Below are 20,633 nucleotides of genomic sequence, written 5' to 3'. Positions count from 1 at the left end.
CACTGACATTAAAAGTGAAAGGAAGCAGCTGCCATGTTAATCGAGTTGTATACCATTCATTATAAGATACACACTCTAAGACAGTAACAAAATGCAGTAACTTAGACATTTATACTCATTACTTATGCAAAAGTATGAAGAAAAGTTGGGAGGAGGGAGAAATCAGTTGTACATCTGTTTTGCCTACACAAAACACTGATTAGGACCGTGCAAAGCAGCCCAGATTGTGAAGAACAAGTGTAGTCAGCACTAAACAGAACTGGGAAATGCCACCACTTCAAGTGACCACTGATCCACAGCTGTTACTTCCAGATCATGATGTGGCAGCAAGCTCAGTGCAGGAATGCCACAGAAGGTCATTTAAAAAACCAAACAAATAAAACCCCTTGTAACAGTATAAACAAGATCACAATAAGTCATTACACAATGCTCAAAGATGCAGTTCCTGGTGCTCCCCCCCTACCCCCCCACCTCCCCAGAAGGGTAAATCTCCAGAGTTTGATCCTGTCATTTAAAGAAACACTTCTGCCTTATGCACTGTCCATGTAATTAGCAACTCAGCAACTTCTCTAAGAGCACAGAACTAGATCATCTAAATTCAGTTTTATTCTCAGCAGAAAACACCCTGGGATTAAGTTTCCGTAATATGTTAGAAAATGAACTAATGAACTACATGACATAAGGCTTGTAGTAACTTAGTTTTGCCTAATGCCACTTATAAAACTACATTTACTTTATTTACTCAGTGACAGAAATTCAAACTGTACAACATCTGCCTGTTTGCAGATGTTCCACAAGACACTCAGAAATCACCATACAAATGCACAGTTGAAGAGACTCACAAGAACATACTGTACCATTAAAAATGAGTATGAATTTACTTTTTACAGTACAAAGTCTATTTTCATTTTTAATTACTTATGTTAACTTAAAAGCAGAGTCTGTGTGCAAGCATATTACAACATGCATCACTAGCTTTCAGACATTTGCTGTAATGCCCAATCTACACTATTTAAAAACAAGTCTTACCTCACACCAATTGTGAACATATCAAGGATATGCTTTCCTTGCAACCACCCAACCAGCATAATAACTCCTATAAAGAAAACAGTTGTCAGGATAAATATAAAACCAACATGTACTGTAGCCTCATGGGGACAAGAAAAAGAGCTCAAATAGCCAAAACCAAGCTTATAATTGTGCTACCAATAAAAATCTATTATTTCTTTCACTGTCAAGGCATGATTCCATTAGTATGGCAAAGGTGAAGAAAGTTTCTTCCAGTCAAGTTGGCCAATCATACCAACAGTGAGGTACTCACTTAGGTATAGCTTGAATCAGAATACAAGACACATTGCAGTTTAAAAGGATGCATTTAAAGGACAAAAAGTAAGTCAGAAAAATATGTCACATTAGTAATCTTCAGATGATTAGTGGCATGAAATCAAAGTGACCAATAAAGTGAGCCAAAATATTTAAAAAAAAGAGATCAAGCCTTCCATTCTCCCAAGCCTACATGTTAGTTGCAGTTACATAATAATTTGCAATTCTTTTACATAATTTCTATTACCTATTATACCAAAGGAATACAAGGAAAGTTGTTTTCCCAAGAGATCCATGCTCTTCTGCAGAGGTGTCTTTGGAGCCTTGATGAATGGTAAACATGCAGCAGTTAACAAGCACAGGTTTGAAAGCATGAACTGTTATCACATATTACTTCAGATACACAAATTTCAAGACACTGTCAGTCAATAAGATGCAGTTATAACCTATCTTTCCATATGTTTACTTTGTGAAAACAGACTACTCTCTTCCATTCTTGTGTAGCATTCAAGAACACTTCAATGAAATGAAAAAATTATTAGAAATATTTTTTTGGGAGCTTTGTGATGTCTACATCAAACGTAATACAAAAAGTCATATCAAAGATTTCATTAAAAAAAAACAAAATCAAAAATCATGCTGACTAAAAGCCACTGCACTTCTTCTAAGACCAAGAAGTTCTTGATAGCAAGAATAAAACTGACTTTTCAAGATAGAGGCATCAGAGCCCTGGAAGGCCAATTATATCTCAAAAGGAATTTGTTAATCATCTGTAGAAAATTCAAATTTAGACAAACAGAAAACTATGAAAATACTTAAGACAATCTAGTGCAAAAAAAAAAAGCATAGAAAGGAGGTGGGGACACAAAGCAAAAATTTTAATTTAAAACAACAGGAAAGTGGATTTTTACCTTGGATGCCAGTAAGTTTGGGTTTTTTAATAGTAATATATGGACTACAGTATAGAACACATGGCAAAAAAAAAAGGACGACAGGGTCACTGTAACATCATCTTTGTTCAACAAGTTATGAAAAAAGTGCATACACTCTATATGAGAAAGCTGGTATCAAGTTTGATTCACTCTTACAGTCAAAATTTACTGTTAATTGAGTTTACTGTAATATAAACATCAAAAATAACTCTACAATACTCTGATATTTCGGAATGTTGTTGGTGTAGAATACTCAGTTTTCTTTTTCTTTTTTTTTTCATTAATAATTACACTTGCTACAATACAAACTTAATACTGTTGAACAGATGATCATATCTTCCTCACATATATTCAAGTGGATTCCACTTTGGTGACTGGACAGCAGTATTCCCTTGAAAGGTGTAAAGTAAGCCACTGCAGCTAACAACATGAGGTCGGTGATACACTCCTGACTACAGCATTTAATGCTCTTAGTTACTCTGGTTTGGCACATTTCAGAAATATAAGAACCTAGAAAAAAAGTGCTGCCTATACTATGCCTGATCATGTCCTGACAGCTAGCGATACACTGTCTCCTTATGGTCCTACATTGGTCAGGCAGCCAGAGAGGAAGCTAGAAGGCCCTAGATACACAAAACACTCAAGAGTCTGAATTTCCATGTGGATCAGTGTACTGCAATAAAGAAAAATCACTGTGGGAGTTTGATATATAAGGGAGCTTATAGAAGGATAAGGTGGAGACCATGAAGCAGCAGGAGACACATGCATAACCCCAAAGTACACTGCTAATCAAAGAAAAACATTGTCCAGTGCCTGCAGCACACAAATCTGTGATACAAACCCCTTTTGTGCAACCTTAGTTCCACTTGAAAAAAAATACACTTCCACAAATTGCAATGATATTTGTTCCACTGAACAGGTGTAGAATATTACTTTTGCAGTTAATATTTTCAGGTCAGCTATGGATATTTTGTTGCACTGAATTCAATTACTACTTTTCTGTTCAAGAGCTAAGATTTCTTTCACTGAAGAAAAATATTAAGAACAATGTAATTAAGTTTAACTAAGGTCTTATGGAATAAATTCAAAGTTTTAATGAATGAAATATACACTTACAAAACGTCTTTGCTTCTAAACATTCACTCTTACCTCTTCTGCTTGCATCATTTTGAAAACCTCCCCAAATTCAGAGTTTTTGCTTCTAAACATTCACTCTTACCTCTTCTGCTTGCATCATTTTGAAAACCTCCCCAAATTCAGAGTTTTCTCCTGTTCCAATAACTATCCCCTAAAAAAAAAAACAACAAAAAAAATAAAGCCAATTCAAATCTGAAGTTTAATTTTAATGTTAGTGGTTGCTCTTGACAGCTTTGACTCAAATACTGGGCAAACACCATTCAGCCTGCTACAATTTTGTTAGCTTTGCTTATAAAATTAATTTTTGGCACAAGTAGGGAATATTTTTGGTAAAAAACATTTTGCCTCTTTGAAACAAATTGCTATTCTGTGCACCGCTGAAGTATTTAGGAACTACCAGTAACAAAACTCAAATAGGGTAAACACAACACCTATCTAACACCAGCCACAACTGTATTTTCAGTTACAGGTTTTCAAACGTGAAGGTAGTTCTAGAAACAAAATACCACATCCTAGACAGAAGAGTTTCACATCATCTGCTCCCTATAAATTTGAGCTCTCCTGGCCCTAGATTAGTTTCTTTTTAAACCAGTGTCTGAAAAAGCACCAATAAGAAAAGCTCTGCAGTGTATCACAGTAAGGTCTTCCATATTTCCAGTAAAAATTTCTGTTTCTATTCCATTTCTATTGTTTCAGAAAACTCAAAAAGTATGTAGTCATTAAAGTACATTTCTGAATTGATAGGTGAACTTTAAAAATAAGAACTGCCTTCAAATAGTTGAAACATGGAAAATATTTTTCCCTATCAATAATAAGGATGGTTTGGGTTGGAAGGGACCTTAAAGATCATCTCATTCCAACACCCCTGCCATGGGCATGGACACCTTCCACTAGACCAGGTTGCTCAAAGCCCCATCCAACCTGGGCTTGAACACTTCCACAGATAGGGCATCCACAGCTTCTCTGGGCAACCTGTTCCAGTGTCCTACCACACTCACAGTAAAGAACTTCTTCCTAATACCTAATGTAAATGTACCCTCTTCCAGTTTAAAGCCATTACCCCTTGTGCTATCACTACACTCCCTGATAAAGAGTCCCTCCTCATCTTTCCTGTAGGCCCCCTTTAAGTACTGGAAGGCTGCTATAGGGTCTCCCCAGAGCCTTCTCTTCTGCAGGCTGAACAACCTCAATTCTCTCAGCCAGACCTCACAGGGGAGGTGCTCCAGCTACTTGATCATCTTCATAGCCCTCTTCTGGACCCCCTCAGGCAGATCCATGTCTGTCTTATGCTGGGGGCCCCAGAGCTGAACCAGACCAGGTGGGGTCTCACAAGAGCTGAGTAGAGGGGGAGAATCACCTCCCTTGACCTGCTAGCCACACTTCTTTTGATGCAGCCTAGGATACAATTGGCTTTCTGAGCTGTGAGTGCACACTGTTGGCTTATATTCAGTTTCTCATCCATTGATACCCCCAAGTCCTTCTCTGCAGGACTGCTCTCAATCCACTCATCACCCAGCCTGTATCCATGTTTGGGATTGCCCTGACCCACGTGCAGGACCTTGCACTTGGCCTTGTTCAACTTCATGAGGTCTGCATGGGCCCACCTCTCAAGCCTGTCAAGGTCCCTCTGGATGGCATCCCTTCCCTCCAGCATATCAACCACACCACACAACTTGGTGTTGTCAGCAAACTGGCTGAGGGTGCACTCAATCCCACTGTCCATGTCCCTGAAAAAGATGTTAAACAGCACTGGTCCCAATACCGACCCCTGAGGAACACCACTCATCATTGGTCTCCACTTGGACATCAAACTGTTGACTGCAACTCTTTGAGTGCAACCATCCAGCCAATTCCTTATCCATCAAGTGATCCACCCATCAAACCCATGTCTCTGCATTTTAGAGACGAGGATGTCATGCAGGACAGTGTCAAATGCTTTGCACAACTCCAGGTACATGATGTCTGTTGCTCTTCCGTTATCCACCAATGCTGTAACCCTGTTGTAGAAGGCCACCAAATTTGTCAGGCACAATTTGCCCTTAGTGAAGCCATGTTGGCTGTCACCAATCACCTCCTTATTTTCCATGTGCCCTAGCATAGTTTCCAGGAAGATCTGCTCCATGATCTTGCCAGGCACAGAGGTGAGACTGACTGGCCTGTAGTTCCCTGGGTCTTCCTTTTTTCCCTTTTTAAAAATGGGGGTTACGTTTCCCCTTTTTTAGTCAGCAGGAATTTCCCCAGACTGGCAGGACTTCTCAAATATGATGGACAGTGGCTTAGCCACTTCAACCGCCAGTTCCCTCAGGACCCATGGATGCATCTTATCAGGTCGCATGGACTTGTGCACATTCAGGTTCCTTAGATGGTCTCAAACATGAACTTCTCCTACAGTGGACAGTTCTTCATTCTCCCAGTCTCTGCCTTCTGCATCTTCAGTGATGTGGCTGGAGCACTTGCCAGTGAAGACTGAGGCAAAAAAAGTCACTGAGTACCTCAGCCTTGCCCACGTCCCAGGTAACCAGGTCTCCTGTTTCTGTCCAGAGAGGGCCCACATTTTCCCATTTTTATCACCAACATACCTATAGAAGCTTTTCTCATTACCCTTGACATCCCTGGCCAGATTTAATTCTATTGGAGCTTTTGCTTTCCTAACCTGATCCCTGGCTCCTCAGAAATTTCTCTGTATTCCTCCCAGGCTACCTGTCCTTGCTTCCACCCTCTGTAGGCTTCCTTTTCGTGTTTGAGTTTGTCCAGAAGCCCTTGTTCATCCACACAGGCCTCCTGGTGTTTTTGCCTGACTTCCTCTTTGTTGGGATGCATTGCTCCTGAGCTTGGAGGAGGTGACCCTTGAATATTAACTAGCTTTCTTGGGCCCCTCTTCATCCCATGGTACTCTACCAAGCAGATGACTGAAGAGGCCAAAATCTGCTCTCTTGAAGTCCAGGGTAGCAAGCTTGCTGTGCGCCCTCCTCACTGCCCTAAGGATCTTGAGCTCCACCATTTCATGGTCACTGCAGCCAAGGCTGCCCTTGAGCTCCATATTTCCCACCAGCCCCATCGTGTTGGTGAGAACAAGGTCCAGCATAGCACCTCTCCTCGTTGGCTCCTCTATTACTTAGAGAAGGAAGTTGTCATCAATGCATTCCAGGAACCTCCTGGATTGCTTATGCTCTGCTGTGTTGTCCCTCCAACAGACTGGGGTGGTTGAGGTCACCCATGAGGGCCAGGGCTTGTGAACATGGGGCTTGCTCCTATCTGTCTGTATGAGGGCCTCATCCGCTCAGTCTTCCTGTTTGGGTGGCCTGTAGCAGACACCCACTATAACGTCACCCGTCCCTGCCCTCCCCTTGTACCTTTGCTTTTCCACATCTGACCAGTGTTCCCATGAAAGCAATATTGCTCCTAGAAGTAAGGTCTCCATTGGTTGCTGCTGGCTGAGGAGCTGTAGATTTTGAGCAAGGAGCTGTCTCACCCGTAAGACTGGATTCATCGATAGAAAGGTCCACAGCCTTTGAAAACAAAATAGATAGAAAGCATGGCAATCTTTTCTAAGTAGTTGGAAGTGTTAATATAAGTTTCCCAATTTTGACCATTAAAAATATATCCAATTTATTCATATGGTTAAGAAGCCATGTCAGTATCAACCATATTTTAAGGATCAACAAAGCAACAAGCACTCCTACAGAATACTGCAGCAATGCAACAAGCTCACACTTTGAAGAGTCAAAGTTTACTCATAATTTTATGTTCATGTTTGTTTTTTCTATAAAACATTCAAGAGATTGCATCTGTGATGCATTCTGTCACCAAACAGAATAATTAACTGGGAATACAAGTGCACATACATACTATCCTCTCAACTCTTTTTCTGTCCGCTTCCTCCTATCATGGTCCATTAAGAACTCACTAACAAGAAGCATATTTCATACAGTGTTTTTTATTCACAAATTCTCTATAGGAAAAATGCTATTCAGGCAACAGCCACATAGACTATAGGAACAGAAACTGCTTTTTTTGGTTTAGGTTTTATTTTTATAGTTTGTTGGAAGCACGTGGGGGCAGTTAGAGAAGAAAAAGCTAAAAATTCATGATTCTCTATTAACCAGCTGAAGAAAATAAAATGTGTGTTCTATACATATAATCTAAAACAAAAAATAACTTATCAACATATAAAATAAAGAGAAATGTCTTTCCCCAGCTGACATCACTTCATACATCTTAATGTATGAAGACTTTAATGGGTCTTGAACAGAGCCAAAGCCTAAATTATAAAATTCTGCTCACAAAATTTAAGTAAAATAATTTTACATTATTATAAAGTATATATATGGTCACTACTAGTGACCATATCACTAAATTTCAAGATAATCTTCTCAAGAAAAACAGTGTTAAAGGATGCATAACAAAACTCAATTGCCAAAACTCTTTGAAATGATATCACTTAAAAGGAGTAACCAAGAATCAGTTACATTACACTCTGCACCACCACACTATAGCAGATCACTCTGAGTTTGAGCTGAGAATTTTTCAGTGTTTTGGTTTGGTTTTTTAAAGTGGTATGATAATTCTGATGCACTCCAATTCTAGCTGGACAACAAAATGAACACAGGCTGCTAGATCAAAACTAATTCAGTCAATGTTAAAAGAGGATAGCACCTTTACTAAAGTGCTTTCTCATCAGTCAAATCACTCTAACTCCTGCTATGCTCTCAAATAGTTACCAGTGCAGTACCCACTTTTAAAACATGGATGCTATATAAATAAAGGAAAAGGGATACTTGCCAAAACCTGCAATGAATCTTTCAATCAAAGCCATAAAGAATGATTAGCTCCAGAAAGTTCTATACTATAGAACTATATTTTGTATTTGTGATGTATTCCTCAAACTCCAAGCTGAAACAGGATGAAGATGCCGCTTTGCTACTGTTGAGATTTAGCCATGAGCTCTGAAACATTTATCATCACTACCAAAAGGAACTGTGTTTAAAGTCTACACTGTTACAGGTATGTTAGTTCTTGATGTAATATTCTGGCTTTAGAGAAGACTACCATAACACTTGATGGACTACTCATTAACATATAGAGAAATCAGTCCAGAAAAGCTCTGCAAATACATTCTGGAAAACAAGATTGCCCCTGCAAGATTAGACCAGTGAAGAAACTTCTTCTCACATATATGAAAGGCTTCAGAAAGTAAACAGTGCCTAATTACCATTTCTACAATTTTCTAGGACAGCATCAATCAGAATATGCAAAAGAGATCTAGTTCTTTCTCTGAAAAGATGATCACATATAATTTTTTTTTAAAACCCACCACCCCATAACAATGCCCAGTAAAGACAAGATGAAACTAAGATGACATGCTCTTATTATCAAATGATCTGCAAGAGTAGTTGAGATAAGGATGGCACAAATTTTCATCTGGTGTAGGGCTACAGACAGCTGAGAAACTTCCAATTCCATTTCTGCTTTCTTTTATAAGACATTCAAGCATGCTGCTATCACAGCCTACTATAAGCTTATGAGCAAGAAAGAAGACACTGCTGCAACAGCAGTTTCGTATCAGTGCAGAAACTATGCAATTGCTGAGAGAAGGAGAAAGCATTTGCAGTCACAAAAAACAAACCCACTTAAGTACTAACTACACTATAGGGGCTAACAACATATGATCCAGGCGAATTTCTCAAGAGTACCATGAATTTGTCTCAGAAACTAGCTCGTTTAGGCTTTGTCTATAAAATGGACACTGATTAATCCAGCATCAACCATGAATATACTGGATATAGCTCATCGTATCAATATATTACTTTAACGTGATAGATAACACAGATATTGGGCAACCTGAGGATGCCCAATCTGACAGAAAAGTAACACAACATTATTCAACCAAAATCATCAAAATAAGCAAGATGAATATAAATAAATTCCACTTCCTTTTTAGAGAATCTGCAAGTACTATTATAGTGCTATTGCTTCAACTCAAGCACTTCCAGCAGTGCTAATGTTACAAACACACTGATAAAAAAGTGTCAGAGAGAAAAGATTACACTGGCACAATTTCACAAGTAATTTTTTTTTAATATTCCATTATCAGAGAACACTGAAACTATACCCTAAAGATTAATGCAAATAAAGACTCCAGACAGCTGCAACCAGCTGCCAAAAAAATCTTATCATTCTGACTGAAAACAATCATTTTTCCTCAATGTTAAACATATTGTGAAAGTACTGTCTGGTTTCAGCTGGTATAGAGTTAATTTTCTTTCTAGTAGCTGGTATAGTGTTATGTTTTGGATTTAGTACAAGAATAATGTGATAGCACACCATTGGTTTTAGTTGTTGCTAAGCAGTGTTTATACTAAGTCAAGGATTTTTCAGCTTCTCATGGCCAGCCAGCAAGAAGACTGGAGAGGCACAAGAAGCTGGGAGGGGACACAGCCGGGACAGCTGACCCAAACTGGCCGAAGGGGTATTCCATACCATGTGATGTCATGTCCAGTATAAAAACTGGGGTGAGTGGGCGGGGTGGGGGGGGGCAGGGAGGAGGGAGCAGGGTGCAGATCACAGCTGGGGAACTAACTGGGCATCTGTCAGTGAGCGGTGAGCAATTGCATTGTGCATCACTTGTTTAGTATATTCCAATTCTTTTAGCATCATTATCATCATAATCATTTTATTCCTCTCTGTCCTATTAAACTGTCTATCTCAACCCAAGAGTTTTACTTTCTTTTAATCATCTCCCCTATCCCACTGGGTGGGTTGGAGTGAGTGAGCAACTGCGTGGTGCTTAGTTGCTGGCTGGGGTTAAACCACAAGTACTCAACTAAAGTTTTCAAGAATGCATTACTGCATAAAATTGGAAAATTCTTTCTTCTCATGTCCTACAATAAAAAGCTACATATATTGTTAAGAATGTACAATTACATCTGGAAAGTAATTAATTCAAAATTTCTATCAAAATAGTTGTGAATTCCAAACAATAACACTTAATTCACTTCAGTATTCAGTGGCTATCTTCTTTTCCCCTCTCTTCCACTAAAAGAAAAGTTAATAAATATTAAAGCAATAGTAGGTATATACCTCAAATAATCGTAGATCAGCCGGGACTCTGTCTCCAACTGACAAGCAGACTGTATCACCTGGGACTAAATCTCTTGCAAGTGTATGTTCCACTCTACCTTCTCGTACACTGTAGGTAGAAACATGAAGAGCAAAAAGAATGTATCCTCTGGCATTTCATCCGAGAAAAGCATTCACGCAGTTGACTGTGCATTGCAATGTTACTGGTTTCAGCAAAATACCATTTCTAATTTACAGCTTATTTCTTAGAAGTTACACATCAGTAACATCATTTGAAGGGTCCAGAGAAGCAACAATGTGGAGTAATTTTTAAGCTCATAAAACAATCTTTAAAATGAGCAAAAGCAAAGTATGTTCTATGTCCGCATAAGAGCTTGACAGAAAGACAGTAAGTTCAGTAAAATCTTTTTGATTTACTCATTTCAGATTAGACTTAAAATTACTTAATTTAGAACTGAAAGGACAGATAATTACATACCAATGACATTCTGGAGGCACAAGTTTACTAAGCTCTTCAAGAGATTTTTCTGATCTGTACTCCTGCAGACACATTAAAAAAAATAAAGCAGATAATACTTTTTAAAACAGGCAAAAGTTAAAAAACAGTAAGATACATCCACATGCGCCGAAATTCATCTTATTAGTAAAGCTGTATTAAAGTAATATTACAAACAATCAGATAAGAGATACTTTTCAACAGTTCTATATTAGATACTTTAAAAAGCAAATATGGTCCAAACACTGAAAAATTTACAGATTTGCCTACATGCGTTTCTTCTGAAAGAATAGCAGAGGTCCTTTGCATTTTCCTTCAGTATCTTCAAGTCTTTGTAATACTTGCAGTAATGCTTCTAAACTCAGGGATCAGACACATGAGTAAGTTCTACAGTTTAACAAGTTAGTACCAAAACCATTGTTTTCATGCTCTTAGCCCCTGGAGAACTAAGGTAACACAACTCATCTCTAACTCAATAAACAGATTACAGAAATAAGGTAAACAAAGATATAAAGCACAAACACAAAGGAACTTTGATTTAGGCACACACTGAGTAAAGCTGTCTATTTACAGAATGAAAACAACTTTTTTATGACTTAGAAAACTACTTAAAAGACTTTTTTTAAAAATTTCTGTACAAAATTAAAGCCAGAGCTACATTTTCATAATCTATTTTATAAGAAGTTAAATATTTAAGTACTTCTACACTGTCTATTCTGAGTGCTTCTTTACGAGCACTCTTTTATGGCTGAGTATACCGAAAGAGATGCATAAATGTCAATGTAGTTAAAGCAGGACAAATCATGCACTTTAGAAAAGGCAAAAGACTTGGATCAGAGCACAGAGCTCTCTACTCAACCATTCACAGCACAATGCATCAAGACAATTACTTCAGTCTTATAAATAGAAGAGTTTACATAAAAGCAATAATCTTATTTGGACAACAGCTGTCTTACCTGAACAAAGGCAACTGTAACAACAATGAGTATTGCCTGCAAGAAAACAAAAGTGGGTGAGATAAAAGAATTCCAAATGGCCATGAAAGTGATCATATTTGGTTTTGCTCAGCCATAGTTGTTAAATCATATTAACAACATGATTGGGAAACAATCTTTCTCATGCTCAAAATCACTCAGTATCCCTTGGGTCTGTTGTAAATAGATAACAGCATTGCTTCTATATCTGCTCCAGTGATGTTGAAGAACTCAATAACTAATTTTACTAAAAATAAGATTAATAACTAGATAGCAATTTTGAAGAAAAACTTCCTCTCCTCTGTGTTTCTAAACAGTGAGCAAGAGGCAGCAGTAGAGAGAGAGAGATCCATGACAGGAATAGAAAAATTGGTCTGAATTAAGCATGAATGGTGTTCTCTGTGAACAGAACAAAGGTTAGGAGTGAAGTTTTAACTGCTACAGAGCATCACAGATGTGGTTTCATTCAAATAACCAGATAACAACAAAAACTACGAATAAACTGATAACTAAAGTTAAGGTAGCAAGCTGAAGAACAGGTCTGGAGCCATAAAATATCCCAGTAAGGAGAACAAGAAGAGGATGAGACTCAGGAACCTCAGCCCAAGACTCCCAAGGGTGAGACAGGACATTGAGTATACCCCAAACAGCCAAGATGCCACAGATCCCAAACAAAAAAGCTAAAAAAAATTGCTCATTAGGAATAATCCAAGATAAGTACTAAGGTCTCAATAGCAAGTCTTCATAGTCCCCCATATCACATACAATTCTGGTCACAACACTTCAACATAAACATCATGGGGCTTGTAAGCATGTGATATGAGAGTGAGTAAATGAATGAAATTTATTACATAAAGTAACAAAGATCAATTTTATGTAAAGTAAGTATCATCTTCCCCTTCACTACACTCTCAAATTCTGTTTTGTTACATTGACTGAATTTGTTACTCAAATTGAGTTGTTACACTGATTTCTTACAGAACCATAACACAACAGCTATTAATTAAGCCTTTAAAGCACACACAGCAACTACTAAAAAATTACCACAATATTACCATTTTGCAAGACAAAAACTCTCGAACTCTTAACTAAATCAAGGATAGATCCAGTAAATCTGCCTTATTTGTGATAATGTTAGCCTCACCAACTGAATATTAGGAAATAACTATATATATTCCATCTTTCCGTGGAATATTTCCACCACAGCTACACGTGTTTCTTTTGGAGGCAATATTATCTTCTACAGTTCATGCTACCTGATACAGCTTTGCATTCCTAGCCTCACATCAGTCTCTCAGCTTGTGTTTATGTGCAATGGTTTGCATCAAGCAGCCAATATCGTCCAAATGGAAGAAGGTACATATTATTTTTTCTTTTAATCTTCATTAGTTCCCAGTCCAGAACAAAAAGTTTTACAATACATTTGTACCAGCAGAGTTAGGAAGATGGCAAAAGCTGCTCAAGCCAGTATTGCCACCAGAAGAAATATATGTCACTGATCTTTAGCAGCAAGCTAGTTTTGTTGCTAAGGCTCTGAGCACAAAAAAAGAAAGTCACAGAAAAATTGCACTATCATCTGAAAATGAAGCAAAACAAATATTCATTAGGTGATAAAGTGGGCATTAATAACAAGACTAAATGGTAGGTTAGTCGGAAGTTAGACAAAACCCACAATTGATGAACTTTATCTTAATGACACCTTTTCTCCATATTTTATGATATCTCTACCAATGTTCATACGGCTGTTAAAGATTCCTTCCCAGGTTGCAGCACAGAATGCAGAAATTACTGCTCCTTTACACTAACTGCCCTGTTCTTTTCTCATTGCCTTGCTCAAGAGTGTTAGGAAATAGACTTAAGGGCACTAACCAAGGAGAAAACATGAAATAATTCAACTTTCAGACACAATAATTAAATACATTTCATAATACAATAATTTACCTAAATCCAACTTAGGAACACAGCAGATGATTCCAAACTAACACTATACTCAAATTCAAAAGTGCATGTTTTTTTCTTAAAGAAACCACATAGTTTATCTTCCAAAGAAAACTATTCTTTCTAAAGAATTAAGAGGAGTTAGGAGCAAACCTCCAGTTACCTTGATTTAATTACAAAAGTAAAACTCAACATAGAGAGTGCAGAGGTCAGCCAAGACAAAAAACAGCTACAACTTGCCTCTGATCATACAGAAATCCTGATTTTCAGTTATCACCTATCACCCCAAAAAGGTCAAAGGGATTATAATTTACTTCTGTGTCATTCGCAATGACAAATATTTAGCAGTACTATATTTGGCTCACTAGTTTAGCACACTGTTGAAATGCAAACTTCTCCAAAAAAACATGCATTATTTCAGATTCCATCTTCCTTCTGCTATTACTAGAGAGTTCAGGTTACACTTCTTTTTTTCACGTTTTAAAAGACTGCATCTTTCAAGTAAATTCACAGAAGGCTTAATGTTGGTTTCAATTTGAAATTAAAGCATAATTTAAGATAAAAATTACATAGAAGACACCAAAAATTGCTCCTCTGAACCTAAGGCATTTTAACCAATGAAAGAGTAAAGATATAAGATGCAGCCAGGTAACTATTAGTAGATGTACTTTGATATGTAATACTGCTATCAAGTCAAGGAAAAAAACCAAAACAACAAAAGCCAGTCAAACTAAACAGATTTAATGACAGCATACAAATAAAATTCATTAATTAGAATCAAGTGATCCCAACCCACATTGGCATTCACGTGATGTTGAAAGTACACGTCATCACACATTGTGAAGTGCTCCCAATGAAGATAAAATTTTAGTTCCTTACCACAGTGATACTGACAGCATCATCAAACTGATGCATTAAAACACTGATGACTGCAGATGCCAGAAGCAGCATAATAAGGGGATTTTTAAACTGAAACGAAACAGAACAGTAATTCAGCAATACTCTTGACAGAAAGACCATTTTATCTACCCCTCAAAGCACACCTATTTTTTTAACACATTATTCTATAATTAAACTATTTCTAACCTACCAGTGCAAAGAAATCTGACTCTGTGCAGTTCAGATGTTTACTTAAGTTTGGGGTTTTTTAATAAAGACCTTGAACAGACCATGTTCAACACATAACAGGAAAAAACTGTTTCTTACATTTCTTGATTCACATTAAGACAAAAAGAATAATCTCTTATATTTGTTTATACTGCATTTAAACGTACAAATAGAAGCCTGAAATATATTCAAAATGTCTTCGACGTAACAGGCTTATCCTCTTCCCAGCAACTGATCACTAGCAAGGCAGCAATCTATTTCCTAAGTTTCAGTTCATGATTTCTTGTTTGACAAGATACAAGTTTTCCTTTTCGATCATATGCTTTCTTCAGATTTCTAAGGCTAAAATAATACCGGATCTTGCTTCTACATGACAGCTGGTTGCTCACATGGTCCTTTTTTTTGAGAAATGTTACAAAAAATAACATTCCTACAGTTAAAGTGAAGAACATTCTAAAAGCACATAAGCACATTCAAAGCAAATATGTGTCTTAATAAATCCTACCTAAAATAGACTTGGATAATATGCTTTAGAAGTATTCTGATGCATCTGACTAATTTGACACTACACATGGAAAATAAAGCATTAATGCCGGAGGACAGCTAGTATGTGATGATGTTCCCACTGCTAACATCAGCAGAGCACTGAATATCTTTTTAATCACTCCTAAGCGAAACAGTTTCTCTAGAATTAACCATCTATCACTTCAGGGTTTACTCTGGAACTTAACTGCACTGCTCAGACAAGGTACAGGAAACATTGACCAAAACGGTTTTAACACTACAAATTCATTAGAAAAATCTTCTGTATGAAAATTTACCGTAAGTATCTTGTGTAGCTGGGTGATGGAAGGGGTAGGCAGGAGGAAGCAGTGACACTTTCACACCATTTCGAGTAGTTGTACATGGTCATACACACACATGCATATATATATAAATAAAATAAATCACACTGATAGCAAAACAATTCACACTTGACTGTTGCCAGTTCTGCTTAACACCAGAATCAAGGCTGGTCCCACCTCCACCCTCAGTTCAAAGGCAGTGGGTTTGCTTTTTAAAATTTCCTTTGTCTATCAAGTTATTAATACTTCACATTCCCTTTAAATATTTAGCAACAGTCATATGCGTTTATGTTTGATCTTAGTGTGATTCATGCTCAAGTCGTTGCCTACAGGGAACTTTATTCTGCTTCTCCAGCCCTCAGGCTAGTTATGAACATACATTCAAGAACAAATCATGTAATTAAAACACTGGCATGTACCTAAATAAAAAGCTTTTTCAATAGGTAAATTAGATACAAGGTATAGAAGTTGCAATTCCTCTTCTACTAGCGTTTCCCCACTTTTCCCCAGAGTACGTTCGTGCACATGAAAAATCAAGCAATAAAGAGCAAAACTACTGACAAGTATTAAAATAAAAAAGCAGAAAGGACAAAAATCTTAACCTGGGAAATATATTTTTTCCACAATGGTTCATCTTCACTAATATCAAATTCATTCCATCCATGGAATGCTCGTCTATGACAAACTTCACAGTTTTTTAAGCCATTCTGAAGATTAGCCTATTAAAATATGCAAAGAATAACACAGTCAGCAATTGCACTGGTAAGCTAGACTTCCAATAAATTCCAACCCCAAAACATATAGCCTTAGATTATACAAATTTGGCCAACATCAGAATGACAAGCGTGGTACTAATGTTTGTATGACAATAAAAGCTAACTAACTACTATTTTAGAACTCAATTTGGCACTACTTAAGAGATTCAACAAAAAATTCACAGAAGAACTACAGAAGCAGATGATGTTTGACATCTCTAAATGACTGCTGATCTTCCCTGCAGAAAACTCTTCAACAAGCCAAACTGTGGGCATAGTTCAGACTCTTGAGGATTATGTCAGGAGCTCGGTTACTCAGCCAAATGACAGCAATAGCTTCAAAGTCTTGAGTTGTCAGGGATGAACATTTATCATGGTGTACTCCTCAAGCAGTCAAGCATACAGAAAAATGAAAAAAGACCATCGATCATGAAAATTAACCCAGATTCAATGGTTCATAAATCTGTCAATGGGTAGCTTTCTCAATCCTGTTCCTCCACTTAAAATGGAGGCTACCAAAATAAATTAAGGATTCCTTAGAGAAACCAAAGCAGTAGCTATGAAAAACAGGACAGAATTTTATAGGAAGATTGACTCTAAGATTTTTATTAACAAAAAGCAATCTTCAAAGCACACAGAAATCCAAACATTTTCAAGCTGAATCTCATCCCCCCTCCAAACACCCAATTTCTTTGAAAACATTAGAGATCAGAGCATTTCAAGTAACAATTTAAAAATCAATAGCTAATATCAAACTGCATGATAATGCATAGACTTCCAATGACAAGATCTGTCCTTAAGAAAAAACTTATTATTTGGTAACATCAGCACATTCTTAAGAGATGTAAAATCACTTACTTGCAGAATGCTTGCTACTTCATCAACTGGCAATTCACTTGCTTTTTTTGAAGACAGTACAGGAATCATTGTCTCATTGTCACCATCAGGGATTTTTTGAAGACGTGCAACCTAAAAAACAAAAACAAAGTCTGAAGGGAAGTACTACCATTTCATTTCAAACAAAATATACCAGAACAATGCAGTATTAATGCCATTAAAAGGTAGTTTTTAATAACCATTGCACTTTAAAAAAAAAATATCTACAATTCAGCTTATTTTCATGCAGTACCATATGCAATAATAAAAGAAAATACTGGGCATGCAACTGAAGACTAATGTTTGTAATGACATGTTCAGTGATGACAAAGATCATAACAGTTAAATATATTTATAATCCTTTAGCTCATTATCACCAACACCTGGTCAGAAAGTAACCACTCCAGATAAATTTCACTCCCTGCCTCTTTCTACTCATTAATGAAGATGGTCTAAGCAGGCCTATTTATATTTTCTTGTGCACAAAGAAAGGAGAAACACAAGAACACACATGCAAGTGAAGTCATAAAACTTGACCACAGTACAAAAGCTTCAAGCCAATGCTATAAAGTAATGTTTTCCCATAACTTTAAGAAGTTAAAATTTTGTGAACTGCCGAAGAGCACAACAGCAACATTGATCATACAGCTCAGCACTGCTTTAATATTCAATGAAGCTTCAGAGTTTCTGAATTCATGCTTATTAAATGAGAAGCTGGAGCGATACTTTCTTCCCTCTCACTATCTTACTGCACCCACAATTAATATCTCATCCATCATGACACACACACACAACTCCCTTCCATTAACTGAAAGACACCTAACATGCAAACATGCACACCACAGAAATGGTTTTCCCATTATACTTGACAGAACGTGCATAAACGGTTTTATGCTTTAAGAAATAATTACTGTTTTGTATAAATCTCCTTTATGGATGGTGAGACTTAAAATATAAGATCAAGTACCTCAAGATGACAATACATTAAAAGATTCCAGCATTTTTATGCCCTAAAAAAGGTATGACAATCTTCATTTTCTATACTGCATGCTGTTTGTCATATACTCAGATAGGATAGCTGAGATTAATTCAACTCAATATTTGTTTTTCTAGCTGCTTATGTAAATAGACTCCACAAAGACTTCATCCCAGGGGCTCAAGGGAACAATGAACAAAAGGTGAAAGTGCTACAGTTAGAACTCACATGCTTTCACGAGAAACCCTTGGAAACTCTCTATGCTTGCCATGTAGGTGCTAGTGAAACAGTAAACAAACAAGACTTCCTCCTTCACTGTAGTTCTAAGAAAGCAGTTCTAGAGAACAAGATGAAAGGCAGGGCAATAGGAGGTGTGGGTTTGAGCTCTTGGGCAGGGGAGATGGCAGATGGAAGAACTGCACCTTAACAATGTGTTTACTGGCCTCCAAAGAGGGGAAGCCCCTTGGCCCCCAGTCAGCTTTCTGCAGCCTGAAGCCAGTGGGACTGAGCAACTGGGCTGCTGGAGCGCAGCTCAGCAAGGGCCAAGAATGGCAGTTCTGCCACACCTCCGCTCCAGTTCCCATATTTCATTCCAGTCAAAGAGCTTTCTTTTGTTCTTTACTAATCTTTGCACAGATGCATCATTAAAAGACCAGAATTGGAAAGTCTGTGGTCAAATTTTGAGAGTATTACAAAGTATGTGACTTACATACGCTTTAGCATTGATTAGGTACTCATCAAAAACTTCAGTATATACACTGATGTAAGTAATCTTTAAAAATGATAGTGAATACACATTATTACACACTGTATATACATACATCTACAAAAATCATCTAGCAAGTTATCATTTCCAAAGACCTTTACATGTTTCAAATTAGACAAGAAATTGAGTCAAAAAATATTTCAGCCATGGTTCAACAAAGTAACAGATTCTTCTCTCTCAACATTCTAAGTATATTTAAAGTATTTTAAAAAAACTACTACTTTTAACATGAGAATAAAAACAGAATCATGAGTACAATTCTGTTCCTAACAAGGGGTCTTTTTACAAAACCCAACAGTAACAAGCCCTTACACCAACAAGGTTACACTGCTCTGGACCAGAGGGACAAACATTTGCTCCACAGTTTAAGGCTTCTCACAGAACACAGCATCATAAGACTCCCTCTACAAAACAGAACTATTATTAAAGCAACTTAAGCTGACCACAATAGAAGCAGAATGGCAGGTATTTCAGTTAGGAATAATACACACAGTGACCCTAAGCCTTACAAAATACTCTTTGGTATATACAAATTTATTTCCCCAAAATTTCATCATGGGAAGCAATACATCATCATGACCACTCAGTCCTCCATGCAGACAGCTAGCCTTTGGTTAATTTTACCACCACTTTTACCAGCATCCATGAAGCACTTGATGCTCACAAGATTCAGGCCCTAGGAAGAAACAGTTTCATTCAGATTCACCTATTCTGCAATTAAGAACACACCCAGTTACAGCTGCTGTTAAGCCTCCACAAACAAATAGTAAGTTAAATCACTTCAATTCTCAGGAAATTGCCATTGGAGAGGATGACTTTTCATACTTTAGAAGGTTATACCTAATTTTCTTTGGATTTTAGCCTTACTTCTGTTTCAGTTTTCTTGGACCATGCTTTTCTAAACCCAGAATTTTGCCACAATCTCCCCTCTTTGATAAAATACCCTACAGAATTACTAGCTCATGTTCTTTTCTTTAAGGTTTCCCATCCTAAGTACTAGCTTTTGATTTTTATTGAAAAGAGATACCACATTCATGGGATTAGCTACTAAACATCAGTTCAGGGCTGAAAACCATTAACCCTAAGTGCTGTTTCAAAACAAACCCACAAATTACTTTGACCAAGATGACTCCACATTCTCAACAAAAATGCTGAGCAACCAAGCTTTCCCAGTAAGAGTAGGTAGAAATGAACTGACAGCCGTTACAAATTTTAGTGCTTGGAAAAATCTTTTTCCCTATACCAACTGACATGGCTGCTGAACACAAATAATTCCAAAAAAGGTCATGTAACTGATCATTCTCCTAATATTATCAATTAGGACTTCAAAAAGTCTAATAACAAGCTTTTTAGGGATTTTTAAGAAATGTCCTTAATCAGAAATGTTAAAAGTACTCTCAGAGATAAGGCTTTTCCAAATAAGTCTTC

The 20,633-nt window shown here is 37.2% G+C and overlaps 1 protein-coding gene across 16 annotated transcripts in view; it reads right to left on the bottom strand.

Annotated features, from left to right (window-relative positions):
- Nucleotides 1-20,633, bottom strand: part of ATP2C1 (ATPase secretory pathway Ca2+ transporting 1) — a 52,731-nt gene that overhangs the window by 19,756 nt on the left and 12,342 nt on the right. For all 16 annotated transcript variants that reach the window (XM_049816308.1, XM_049816309.1, XM_049816302.1 and 13 more), the window contains 10 exons: nt 17,446-17,556; nt 16,435-16,551; nt 14,760-14,849; nt 11,925-11,960; nt 10,951-11,012; nt 10,473-10,581; nt 6,746-6,901; nt 3,475-3,543; nt 1,571-1,646; nt 1,030-1,096 (listed from right to left, as the gene is read on the bottom strand). In XM_049816308.1, coding sequence (XP_049672265.1) covers nt 1,030-1,096; nt 1,571-1,646; nt 3,475-3,543; nt 6,746-6,901; nt 10,473-10,581; nt 10,951-11,012; nt 11,925-11,960; nt 14,760-14,849; nt 16,435-16,551; nt 17,446-17,556 — 893 coding nt within the window. The remainder of the gene's footprint in view (nt 1-1,029; nt 1,097-1,570; nt 1,647-3,474; nt 3,544-6,745; nt 6,902-10,472; nt 10,582-10,950; nt 11,013-11,924; nt 11,961-14,759; nt 14,850-16,434; nt 16,552-17,445; nt 17,557-20,633) is intronic.

The sequence above is a fragment of the Accipiter gentilis genome, chromosome 14 (genome assembly GCF_929443795.1).
Source record: "Accipiter gentilis chromosome 14, bAccGen1.1, whole genome shotgun sequence".
NCBI classification, from domain to species: domain Eukaryota; kingdom Metazoa; phylum Chordata; class Aves; order Accipitriformes; family Accipitridae; genus Astur; species Astur gentilis.
This window is presented reverse-complemented; position numbering and strand designations above follow the sequence as displayed.